General features: G+C 36.7%; 1 protein-coding gene and 1 pseudogene across 13 annotated transcripts in view; both read left to right on the forward strand.

The window, feature by feature from the left end:
- AHI1 (Abelson helper integration site 1) overlaps positions 1-13,571 on the forward strand; it is a 203,759-nt gene that overhangs the window by 147,325 nt on the left and 42,863 nt on the right. For 7 of the 13 annotated variants that reach the window (XR_008992750.1, XR_008992751.1, XM_057489249.1 and 4 more), the window contains exons 22-23: positions 9,400-9,562; positions 13,323-13,423. Coding sequence is in view for 6 of the 13 variants with exons in the window: in XM_057489249.1 (XP_057345232.1) it covers positions 9,400-9,562; positions 13,323-13,423 (264 nt within the window). In the remaining 7 variants the exon portion in view is untranslated. Of the gene's footprint in view, positions 1-9,399; positions 9,563-13,322; positions 13,424-13,571 lie in introns of those variants that run through there. The other 6 variants (XR_008992752.1, XR_008992754.1, XR_008992755.1 and 3 more) reach the window with 2 other exon arrangements.
- Positions 582-8,458, forward strand: LOC130679812 (rho-related GTP-binding protein RhoQ-like; annotated as a pseudogene).

Below are 13,571 nucleotides of genomic sequence, written 5' to 3' on the forward strand. Positions count from 1 at the left end.
TAAACTAGTTCAACCATTGTGGAAAGCAGTATGGAGGCTCCTCAAAAAACTCAAAATAGAAATACCATTTGACCCAGGAATTCCACTCCTAGGAATTTACCCTAAGAATGCAGGAGCCCAGTTTGAAAAAGACATTTGTACCCCTATATTTATCGCAGCACTATTTACAATAGCCAAAAAATGGAAGCAACCTAAATGTCCATCAGTAGATGAATGGATGAAGAAGATGTGGTAAATATATACAATGGAATATTATTCAGCCATAAGAAGAAAACAAATCCTACCATTTGCAACAACATGGATGGAGCTAGAGGGTATTATGCTTAGTGAAATAAGTCAGACAGAGAAAGACAAGTATCAAATGATTTCACTTACCTGTGGAGTATAAGAACAAAGAAAAAACTGAAGGAGCAAAACAGCAGCAGACTCACAGAACCCAAGAATGACTAACAGTTACCAAAGGGAAAGGGACTGGGGAGGATGGGTAAGACGGGAGGGATAATGGGTGGAGGGGGCAGAAAGGGGGCATTATGGGTAGCATGTATAATGTGAGGGGGGAGCACAGGGAGGGCTGTACAACACAGAGAAGACAAGTAGTGATTCTACAGCATCTTACTACACTGATGGACAGTGACTGTAATGGGGTATGTAGGGGAGATTTGATGATGGGGGGAGTCTAGTAAACATAATGTTCCTTATGTAATTGTGCATTAATGATACCAAACCAAAAAAAAAAAAAACAGAAGCTCCCTGAGGCCAAAGACTTCTCTATTGTTCACTGCTGTCTCCCCAGCCTGTAAAAGTAGCTCAGACACAATAGGTATGTAATAATTATTGCTTGATGAGTAGATTTAATCTTTTAATTTTGCTTGTTTTTCTGCTTCAAAATTTTCATTAATCCTTAAGAGGTTATAGGGAAACCTAAGAAATGTGTATTATGACTCCTAGTTGCAGTTTGAGCATGCATGTGTTGATAAAATGATGAAATAAATGTTAACTTATTCAGATCTGGAGCTAGTCAGTAGTTTAGTGAGACGAGGGAAACTAAGCAAGATAAGTAAAACTAATAGGAAAAGAGCAACAGGTTTTTTTAAGTTTTGCCAGAAGCACTTTGTTATAAGATTTGTCATTTTATATTTTAAATTATATTTCTTACCCATTCTGTTGCATACTTGATATGTACAAAAAATAAGTGTACATGTTTTATAAAGTAGGTCATTGGAATAAAGTATTAACTAAATTTGCAGTATATCAGAATCACCTGGAAGGCTTGTTAAAACACAGACTTCTGGGCCCATCAAATACATGATTTTAGTTGGTATGGAACAGAACCCAAGAATTTGCATTTATAACACATTTCTAGTAATGTTGCTGCTGTGCAGAAATCACACACTGAGAACCCTAATCTAAACCAGAATTCATAATTCTTCTTCTGCTATCCCTCCCAAAAAAGAAAATTAAAGTATACTACCATTTTCTTTGCTAACAAAAAAGAAATCTGAAGTCCAGTCTAGAATGGTCTGCGTCATTCTCTTGATTTCTTTAGAAAAAAACAATAAAAAGATACACAGAGCCTTATGAAACACTAATGATTCACTGTAACAAAGTATATGAATGTGATTTCCAGTAAGAGAAGTTTTGATACCAATCACCATATAAAATGAATAGTTTATTTGTGAAGTCCAAAGGTCAAGTCATTCCTATTTGTCAAAGAAGAAAGAAGTATTTCCAAATGGTAAATGCAAGAGAAATGCTTTATCATTATTGTTCTTTAATTATTACTGGAAGGCTTTTCCTGTATAATATTGCAGCAATCAAACAAGCTTTTCTAAGTCATATATGATCAAAAGCAATACAGCCACACTGTTATTCAACAGATTAACATTTTGAATTTACTTTTAAAATCTGTGAGTGCTATTGTTTTGGAATAGTTGTTTGAATATCTAGTATGATAGAATTTTAAAGCTGGAAGGTGTACTACATATCATCTGATCCAAACCCCTTAGTTCACAGACATGCAGTCTGAGCATCTGTAATATACTTTAACCCTGGTGGTCCAGACAGGATGAAAACTCACTGTCTTGATTCCTAGCTTGGTATTCTTTCCATTACCTTTGGTAGTTACTTTACCAGAATGTATTTGGAATTAAATATTTTCAGTCTTTGTTTGGTGAAGTGTTTTAGGTTCACTTGCACTAGCTTATATAGCAGGATAGGAACAGATAGTTTGTCTGGTACAGAGACAATAGACTTTGTGCAATTATTTGCTTTCTTTATCTTTGTTTTCTTAATTTATTATCATCCAGATAAGATCAGTTAAAAATAACAGGACCTTGGTTTCTTTTTTTAATAAATGTCTTTAGGGTGTCTTATGTGTATTTATTGTATTAAGAGACTGCATATTTTTTTACCACATGACGCTAGAAATAGGACTGTATGCTGCTTTATTCCTCTCATGAAATAAAACAGAGTCCCAATGTCAGTACTGATCAAGGAATAATTTGATCTTTAATAAATGTTTAGAATTTATTGTTAAATTCAGCTTTCTACTAACATTTTTATATGCTCTTTTTTTCTATTTTAATAATAAAAATCAAATACTCCTTAATTGACATTATTGAGAAATGAGACTTTCTTAAAGTTTATTTCATTTGTTAAAGGATTCCTGAGGGGACAATGGGGGGAGCCATGCCCAGAGGCTGGCCATCTGCCAGCACACTGATGCTCAAGTGCATGGTGGTTGACAACAGGGGAGTAGGCAAAGACAGGCTCCTCGTGGGCTAGGCCAGCAGCGCCTTCCTGGAAGAGGATGTGCTTCCTTGTTCAACCACTACGCAGTCATCACCACCTCACGAGGCAAGCAGTACCTCCTGGCATTCTCGGGCACAGCCAGACAAGAAGACTGTGATGATCTGCAGCCTTATCTTATCCAGTGACCGAGGTCTTCCTTATATGTTCCTCTGTGGCAAACCTAGCCTCATTTTGGAATGTAAAAGAAGAGTGGGTGCCAGACGTAAAGAATATACACCAAATGTACCCTTTTTATTAATGGCAACTCATATTGATCTCTAAGGTGACCCCAAAACTTCAACAAGACTGAATGATATGAAAGAAAAACCAGTATATGTGTGGAACAAGGACAGAAACTACAAGAGATAAGAGCATGCTTTGTGAAAGGTTCAGCTTTAACCCAGAAGGGATTGAAGACTTGATGAGACTATCAGTATTGATGAGGTTATCAATAGCTATGTTAACTCCAAAGAAATACACAGGAAAAAAAATACAGTCTAGATGTATAAACTACTGTTCAGTTACATGAGAAACATCTTTAATGGCAAAGGAAATGGTTCATTTCTCTCAGAAAGCATATGAAATTCTGCAGCTATATCCAGATCTCTTATTAGTAATGAAACAGTTTAAAACTTAAAAGAAGAAAAAGAAAGACTCTGTCCTCACGTGGATAAAGTGAAGGTTCCTGTGGCCAGGTTCTTACCTGGCCCTGGTTGGCTAGCTCACTACACACGTGTGGGCAATGCATCGTTATTGTGGGCAATGCGCTGGGCGATATGGTAGCACGGCTGCAAGTCTGCAGGAGAGCAGAAAAGAGGCTAGAGTGGTGGCAGCGCCGAGGACAGCGGCCCAGAAGACGGCTGTGCGGGCAGAGAGGTCCAGAGGCAAGAGACTGGCTTGCTGCATGCAGACTCGCTCTGAGTGGACGAGATTCTAGTGATTAACCTGCCACCATGGAAGTAAAGTTGGGTATAACCCTTTCACCCCAGGAACGTTCTACTGTCACTTCTTTGGTCACATTGAATCAATAGTGAACTTGCCCAGGGCTGAAACCCATTGGCAACACATGTCAGATTTCTATAAAATTCATCAAGAAGTGTTTCCTAAACATCCAAGAAACAGCAAATCGCATCTGCAGCCACAATTGGTTATTAATACTTTATTTCAACTAGAAGGTACAATCACAGTGGGTTTCATAGTTTAAAAAGCTACATCACATTATCTTGTAACTACATAAAAAACAGTGCTATAAATGAAACTGCCTGGTTTAGACCATACAAAGATATTTCTGCAGTTCTTACAGAATCTGCACAAGGAAATATCTTCTCCCTTTGCTCAATTAATTGTTCTTGTATGTAAATTGCTTTCTATTACAGTATATCGAGAGTGGTGAAATAACAAGGCCAGCTACATAGCCAATGGTAACTCCAAGCATATGAGATGGGCTATGTATGAGGAGAAAATGTTTAAGATCAAAAAAAGAACAAATGTTTTCTTACCACTTAAGCACAGGTTTACCTAAATAGTTTGATACTAAAGCTTAATGTACTTTCTTAAAGAATATAAGAAGTTCAATAAGGTGATAACTGCATTTATCATGAACACTAAAAATGCATGCATTTTAGTTAATGTGCATTAAACTGTAACATGGCTTCTGGCAAAAAAATAATATAATTACTAAGATGTTACTTTTTGTTTCACCTTATATTGGAAGTTGGTAATAATCCTGCCAATAACCATAAGAATTGCCTCTACTAAGTCTATGGCTAAGTAATTGATCTGCACATGCATGGGGTAAAACTCTATGAGGAAATTTTTATCCGAAATAATAGACTGCAAAACAGAATGGGAATAATTCACATTCCTGACAGCCAGAATGAGAAAACCTAATATATGTTGCATCAGGTAGAATTATCAGAAGTATCACATCCTGGTAGTAGTTTATTGAGCCCTAGAGTAAAGTCTTCCTGAATCTGCTCTAACAAAACTTAAAAGCAAACCTGGAAAGGGTCAAACTGATCTCATGTAACTGATCCCAGAAGAGGGTTCAATACTCTAAAAGAACACAAGAAATCCATTCATCAATGTAAAGTTTACATATATTAGTTTCCTAGAGCTGTTTTAACAAATTATCACAAATTTGCCATGGCTTACAATAACAGAAATTTATTCTTTCACTGTCCAGAAACCAGAAATTTAAAATCAAGTAAGGGACAAGAAGGAAGGTAGTAGGATCCAGAAGCCACTTTGGCTGCAGATGGCGCAGAGTTCCCCAATGATCATGGGTGCAGCTGTGACAGTGCTGGAGGAGAAAGTGCTTAGGTATATGGGTTTATTCAACATAATTTAGTTTGTTGGATGACTTGGGGCCATTATAAATATTGATTTTTTAGGTTGTATTATAGATAAAGTTGTAAGGGACATTTGCTAACAAACACTACTGGCTAACGTTCCTTCAGTAAACTGATTTCAAGAACCATTGAGACAACTATAATAATGAAAAATATCTCAGAAGATAATATACATTGGAATTCATTTAAATGTCTTCTAACAGCCTGGCAGACTTTGCTTCAACCAAGAAATACTATCTGGCAAGCACTGCTATAAAGACAAAAATGTATGTACAAAAAAAAACTTGCCAGGGGCACTTCCACCATGATTATACCCAAGCAACTTAACAACTTTTGAGAAAGAAGGAACTCTGTTCAAAATACGTGAATAATGGTCAAATTTGAACAGGTAGATTTTGTGGAACATTTCATTTCCTAGACCTGTCATCACCAACTTGGACATAGAAACTCAGCTGTTAAACTTCTGTTGCAGAAAGATTTCATAACTGCTCTCTCAGCTCAAGATTCAAATCATATTGCTGAGAATATTCTGTCATACCTATATGCCAGACCACTGTGTGGAAGGGATGGTATGCTAAAGAAGATATTCATCAAAGAGTGGTCAAGACAGATTTTCTATGACAACACCTACCAGAATAGGGAAAAAATAGAAATAGTATTATTTCAAAACAAACCTCTTTGATGGGATTGTTTCCCGACTTTTTTATAGAGCTTTACTTTACCCTAAAACAGTAAAATAATAACAATCTAATTGGAGATGAGGAAGGCGTAATTTATGCAGTATCCGTCACCAAATTAAAACAAGCAGAGAAGTTTACTGCACATACTATGTTGCCCAGAAGTGAGAAAGGTGTCTTCAAAAATGAGATAATAACACACACTGGAATACAAGCAGATTCTTGTGAGCCATGTGGCTTTTGTTGTGTGCCTTCAATATGATGAGAGAATGGTCATAACTCCACTGCCAGAATGTGGACTCTTGGCATGTGAAACACACTGATTTCTCACTGTATAACAATTTTGCATTTACATGTCAGTAATGCTATGATGGTGACATGCTCCAAGGACTGTTCCTTAGTTTTGGGGGACATAGCCTCCCCAACCATTACCCTCCTAAGGATGTTGGTTGTGGAGTATTTTGACAAGAACATTGTTTTTACATCAGGAGATGATATTATAGTGTGGAACACAGTACTGTAAACTGGTAAAGACCTAAAATGGATACAAGTGAGGCATTGTCCATTTGCAGTGTCATGACAGGCTGATAGTGAGTGATTAATCTAACACCATCAGGTTGTAGGACTGTATTAGTCTGCCAGGGCTGCTATAACAAAATACCATGGACTAGGTGATTTAAACAACAGAAATTTATTTGCTTACGGTTCTAAAGTTCAAGATCAAGGAGCCAGTCGACTGGTTCCTCGTGAGGCTTCTCTCCTTGGCTTCCAGACAGCCACCTTCTCCCTGTGTCCTCAAATGGCCTTTTACACTGTGCATAGGTGCTCCTGGCATTTCATCTTTTTGTAAGGACACCAGTTTTAGTGGATTAGGGCCCCACCCGTTTGACCTCATTTAACCTTAATTACCTTTTTAAAGGCCCTATCTCCCAATACAGTCACACTGATGGTTAGGGCTTCAACCTGTGGATTTTGGGGAGGGACACAATTCAGTCTGTAACAGGGACATGGAGTATGGAACATGTTTACAAGGTTACCAGGACTGGAGGGCCATGTGAGATTGGTGTGCTATGTTTGATTGTATTTGAGGATAATCAGTGTGTACTTTAATAGGAAAATTGTAATGTAGAATCTTATAGATCTTTTGGATCTCTGTACCTCTGAAGGGACTCTACAGACCCTGGTGGAAAATTCAGAAATGGTTTTCTGACTCCAGTTTGGTGAATTCCAGAATGTCAGTAGTCTGCACAAAGACACAAACCTGATATGGGACTTCTAATGATTCTGTTGACCAAGCTGAATCTCTCTTGCTCTTCTTCCTAGCAGCCACCTCTGGCTCTGGATAAATAAACATACACTGACTTAATATTTGTATAAGATTCATCAAAGTTAAACTGTTTGATGTACCAGGATGAAGAATAGCAGAAACAAATCCCCACACAGTTTTCTGAGACTGGGTTTCATATGTCATGGGAAGAGTACAGTGGGCCTGCAGGTGACCCTGACTAGTTGGTCTTCTCAGCACAGCTGACTGCTTAAGTGCTGCTATCTGAAAATGTGTCTTATCTCTCATGACAGATTAGGTTCTCTTGTCCCTCCTCCTTTTCTCTCTGCTGCTTCTTCCCCATGTTTGATTCTAGAGGTAATGCGTTTAATTTTTTTTTTAAGTGAAAGAAAACAGAGTTTAAGTCCTGATTCTGCCACTTATTAGTTTACTTGACTTTAGGCAAGTTACTGAATTTCTCTGTACATCAAATTCCTCATTTATAAAATTGAAATAAGAATTTATGCCCTCACGGGATTTTCATAAAGATTGAGTAAGATAAGTTACATAAGCAACTAGCATGGTACCTAGAATGTGGCAGACACTCAGAACATTTTAATAAGCTTCCTTCTTCGAAGGTAGTGCCAGGTAGGAAAACAAAGAGGAGGTTTGGAGAACGAAGAACAAAGGGAAAAGTTAAAAAGTTCCACTTTTAAAAATATAAGTGATTTGGCATCATTATCTAAAAGTTATAAAAGATTTGTCAACTTTAAACAACATCCTGCATAGCATGGTATAAGTTAGAGACTTAACTAAGCAGTTAAGTAGGCATTGCATTTGTACTATTTAAATGAAATTAGCATTACTGACTTTATACCATATAGTGAGAGCAGTTAATTCCAGATTTATCTTTTAAATTCACCTGGTTAATGTGTTAACAAATTTTGTAAATTAATTCAAAGGTGCAAGAAAGAATTTTGTGAACTCTTATGGAATCCCCTGCTTAAAATGTGTCCCTGTCCCATTGCCCATGTTATAAGTCTCAACTCGTTCAGCATGTATAATCTAGCCCCTGCTTACTTGTGTAATCACAGCTTCTCCCCTCCCCCCCCACCCTTCTATTTAGGCTCCTACTTCTAATGCCAGACTCCATATTGAACTCTTTGGAGTCTTTTTCTGAACTCTCACACACGTGCTACAGTCTGCTTGAGACATACTTTGCATCTCTTCACCTGGGTGATACTTGACTATCTTTTATTCTCCTGCAAAACCTAAATGAGGCATGCCTTCTAGAAATTTTCCTATTCATCATTGTCTGTTTAGCCCCTAGAACAGTACCAGTACGTTAGTAATACTTGTTAAGTGAATGAATAGGTAAAAACATGTAAGTAAATACTTGTTAAGTGAATGAATCAGTACTCAACCTAAACACAAAGAATTGATGATAATTTTCCGTTACATGTGTAGCTGTATAACCTGTAAATTTTCAAATAGTATTTAATTAGAAAAAAAAGTAGAGGTGCTTTATTCTCCAGTATACATATTATGCCCTTCTTTATATAATACATCACATCTAAAATGGGTTGAAGTCTTCCTCCTTGTAATGCTGTGGGATTTGTAAATGCCTATGCAGCCATTCATTTTGATTTTGGTTTTTCAAAAAAAAAAAAAAATCAAACACAGTGACTACTGTAACAACACAGAAAAGAAGATTCTCCCAAAAAAGCTTTTCCTCTTAAATTTGTATCTAATGAAAATAAGTTTATAAGGGTATTTTTAAGGTAATCAAAATATTTAGATTGTTGATATGAAATACCAAAAACTATACAAAATGTCTCAAAAAGAGACATTAACATAAAGCAGTGAAGTTATGTAATCAGGTTGTTCCATTTAGCTTTTCCTTTTTGTAAAATTGTTGACATTCTGAAGAATTTTTTTTCAGATGCAGTTGCTTTTAGCCAGAGTCTGGGATCTAGGGGTAGTATAAAACAATTCTAAGAAAGTGAATGGTGTGTGAGCATTTTTTTTATTTGCTTCACAAGTAATTTACTTTAAAAAAAATTAACATCTGCTATTTTGAAGCTAATCTTAGTGTATTGAATGCTCTTAACCATTTCTCAATCCCACAGTCTTTTATCTTGCTTCTCCTGCTGTGTTCCCACCACCCCTGATCCCATTAGCAAACCTTGAGACAGCCTCAGACTTACCAAAGTACTGCTTTGGTTTCAGCTGCTCTTCTGCAAGAGGAAGTGAATGTTGGGGGTTTTCTCTGTGGTACAGTTGTGATAAAGCTGTGGTGGTCTTATCTCTCTCTTAGGTAGTGGCTCTTTATGACTACACAGCGAATCGATCAGATGAACTCACCATCCATCGTGGAGACATTATCCGAGTGTTTTTCAAAGATAATGAAGACTGGTGGTATGGCAGCGTAGGAAAGGGACAGGAAGGTTATTTTCCAGCTAATCATGTGGCTAGTGAAAGTAAGTTTTACACTCCCTTCCTCGTTTACTAGTATGGTATAACTGATAGTCCAAGATTTTATCATTTTCTACCCTTTTAATTTACTGTTTGTAACTTTTACAGATGTTTACCAATATGTATTCCTTTTCATTCTCAGGATGCAAAAAAATAAAAGGGGGGGAGGCACTAATATGACTACAAACCTACTACATTCTGAGATTGCAATATTTGCTTCAAGGACTTCTCATCCCAGGTGACTTGCCCATCCACCAACCTTCTTCAACCCCTTTTGCCTGCCAACTGCTTCGTGCCTGCTTATGTCAGCTCTTCTCCTGCCACAGTCACTCCTCAGTGGACAGGCACCTTAAGAACCTCTAGTTCCCCAGCTCCCATTCTTTCACTTTGTAGACCTGAGTCCTAGCTGGTCCCTGCTAAAACAAAACTACAGTAGATCCAGTAAATTAAGCCCTCACAGCTGAGGAAAAAGAAAGGAGCTGGAGAAGAAATCCTCAATATGAGTTTCTGAAAGCTAGTAAATTTACTACTAGGACTTGAGAGGTGAAAATAGAACTAACAGAGCCTGAGAATAAAACAGTTTAAAGACTCTGAGGAAAGGGAAGAAGTATAGCAGTGTGCCTTCAGCAGATGCTTCCTATCAGAAATTAACTTGCTGCTGGGGAGGAAAAAGCACAACACTTAGGAGTCAGGAGTTCTAATCCTAGCTTGAGGACTAGTACCGATATGCCTCAGTTTCTTCCTATATAAAATGAGGAAATTAAGCTTGATGATCTCTAAGCTTTCTTCCAGAAACACTATAATCATATAGTTGTGATTTAAAATGTAGTATAGGCAGTCTTGAGAACATCCTGTGTCAAACATTTATTACGTCTTTTGTTTCTGCAAAGAAGTAATTATTAGAAATAATAGTTGATGTTCAGTCTAGTCTGTGAAACTTCATTTAACCCAAACTATGGCTAAACAAAGGTACTATTGACTCCTAACCTAAGTTCTGAATTTTGGGAGCAAAAGAGATGAAAGGAGGAAGAATTTCTTCCATGAATATTGGTTGCTGGGCCAGGTTCCAGATGAAAGTATTTCTCTTTGGCACCCTCCCCCACCCTGTCTGCACCCAGGGCTCCCCGACCCAGTGTCTTAAGACGCTAAGCCTCCTTTCCTCAGCTCATCTGCTGCTCTCAGCACACTCCTCCCCTCAAAAGTGCTGTGTGTCAAAAATTACCCACTTTTCTCTCTCATAATAAAATTCTTAATTTTCTCTGTGCCACTGTTTTCTTTCCCTCTGAGAAGTAAACAGCTGACAGCTCTTAAACTCTAGCTGACTCTATTTTTATGTTTAAAAGAAGATACATAGTGGAGAAAACTTGCAGCAGTGTGGGAGGAGGAAATTTTAGGACAGGTTAATTCCTAGTCGTCTCTATAAACTCAGCACTTCTAACTTACAGATGATCACAGATACCCAAGCTCCTTCCCTCCTCTTTCCGGTGATGGCTTTCTCACAGGATCAACAACTAGAGTTCAGAAGGGGTAGCTTCTGTTTTTAAATCAAGAGCTGCCTGCATAATTGCAGTCACTTTGGATAGCTCTAATTTTAACTGGACATTTACAATCCATTGTTTCTTCCAGATACAAGTGAAAACATTTGAAATATTTTTTCACTTGACAACATAAAAAGATTGTGTAGTTCCAAGAAGGATGGTATTAGGTGCTTAAACTTTAGAGTCTGCTTAGTTTGTAGAAATAACCTTTTAAATATTTGATCTACTTTGCGTTAAAAATCCAATAAGATTTGTTTTTCTTCCATAATAATCAAATTGAGCCTTCTGAAGCATACCACAATGGTGGTTGGTGGCTATATGCAAAAATCAATTACATGTCAGATGGACCTAGAGGGTATTATGCTAAAAAAGTGAAACATGTCAAAGATAAATATCATATGATTCCACTTACATGTGGAGTCTTAAAAACAAAACAAACAAAAACCTAGAAACTGACTCAAATACAAACTAGTGGTTGCTGGAGTGGAGGGGTGTTGGGATATAGGCAAAATAGAAAGGGATTAAGAGGTAATAATTTCCATTTATAAAATATGTAAGTCACAGGGATAAGAAGTACAGCATAGGGAATGTAGTCAATTATATTGTAGTAACTATGGAAATCGATAGTAACTATACTTGTCATGGTAAGCATTTCATAATGTATATAAATACTGAATCACTGTGTTGTACACCTGAAATTAATGTAATATCATGTGTTGACTCTAATTCAATAAAAAATAAATTAATTGAAACATTTTTAATCGAAAGTTCCACATATCAAGTAGTAATCATCCTTTGACTGCCAAAATGCCATATTATATCCCAGAATAATTGATGTTTTCTTTTGGGATTAGTCATTGCTTATTGAAAAAGCTCTGTATAGGCCAGAACAAACAAAAAGTTCTCAGAAAACCTAAGAAATATAATGGCTGAATTCTCATCTCATCAGGGGTTGGTCTCCTTTCTTTTTATCCCACTTTTTACCTGAGTTTTTAAAAAATTCATCTGCCCAGTTTTAACAGTAGAAAAAAGACTGTCAGCAGCATAATATTCCATTCTAAAAATAGTAGGAAAATTTGTCTTTGATCTTTATCTGAAGCCAGATATGCAAAGCAAAATATCTAAAAGAGTGTACATATATGAATAGAATCTCCACCAAGTGCTCAATTGAAAGCCATGTCCTCAGAGAGAACTACTCAGTATAAGACGTTGGTACACCATTATTATAAAGGACTTATTCCCTTTGTACCTTAAGCCACTGGAAAGAAAAACATGATCAGCTTTCCTCAATCATATCTAACATCCTTTCCACTAAGAGATAAACCCAATAATTAAATCAACCCATACACAAAGCCAATTAATATACCTCATAATTTTAGAATTTTGATCAGGTGTATTTTAACAATTTTTCTCAATTCAGAGTTGCCCAAGTCATTTAACCAGAACAGAGTTTCTTCTTAGCCCTTTCAAATTCCCACATAACTTTTAGATTCAACACCATGTGAAGACTGATGGGATTATGTAGATAATAATTTTAGATTATAAGAATCTCAGATTCAACACTTTGAATAGATTCAATATTGTAAACAGTCCTAGCACTGTATTTGTTTCATATCCTTTTCCCAAATAATCCTTTCTCCACACCTCTGCCTGGCAAAAATCCTACCTATTCTTCAGAGTTTGACACACCTACCTCTTTTTCCATTAAGCATTTGCCATCCCCACAGCAGAATTTGCCTTTGTTAGTGTTTCTTTCAGCTAATGTCACATTCTATTTTATAGTACAGTTACTTGTAACATGTAACATACCTGACTCTGACCAGATTATAAGCTCCTTGAGAGCAAAGACTGTCTCTTGATCATCTTTATATCTCCTCCAGCTGTACCTGGCAGATAACTTTGCATATAACAGCTTCCTGGTAAATGTTTATTGAGATAAAATGAAATAAGCATTTGCATGACCATGTAGTAAGTGAAAATGGCACCTTCTACATTCCTGAAATCATGCTAATCAAAATTAACCACTTACAAATTATGTTCTTTTGATAACTAATGTGTTAAGACTGTAATATAAATCATCTGGACCGTAAGTGCTTGATAGCTTGTTACACCAAGAAAATGAATATCATAGTTTCTTAGTTTCATATTTGCCACCTCCAACATTGTTTTTATCCCCATGGAACAGTTTTCCTCAGTTTAATTACATGAATTCCTTGTTTAATTCCAGCACTGTATCAAGGACTGCCTCCAGAGATAAAGGAGCGATCCCCTCCTTTAACCCCCAAGGAAAAAACCAAAATGGAAAAACCTTTTTCAGCTTTTCAAAAGGTAAATGTTTCAAGAATATGTATTGCATTTCTACTTTGATTTTCACTCTCTGGATGAAATACTATTTTATTTTTCATGCTTATGTTCTTCATTATTTACATTGTTATTTCTTTTAGTATTGGCACCAACATTATGAAATACATAAGGC

The sequence above is a fragment of the Manis pentadactyla genome, chromosome 12 (genome assembly GCF_030020395.1).
Source record: "Manis pentadactyla isolate mManPen7 chromosome 12, mManPen7.hap1, whole genome shotgun sequence".
In the NCBI taxonomy this organism is placed as follows: Eukaryota; Metazoa; Chordata; class Mammalia; order Pholidota; family Manidae; genus Manis; species Manis pentadactyla.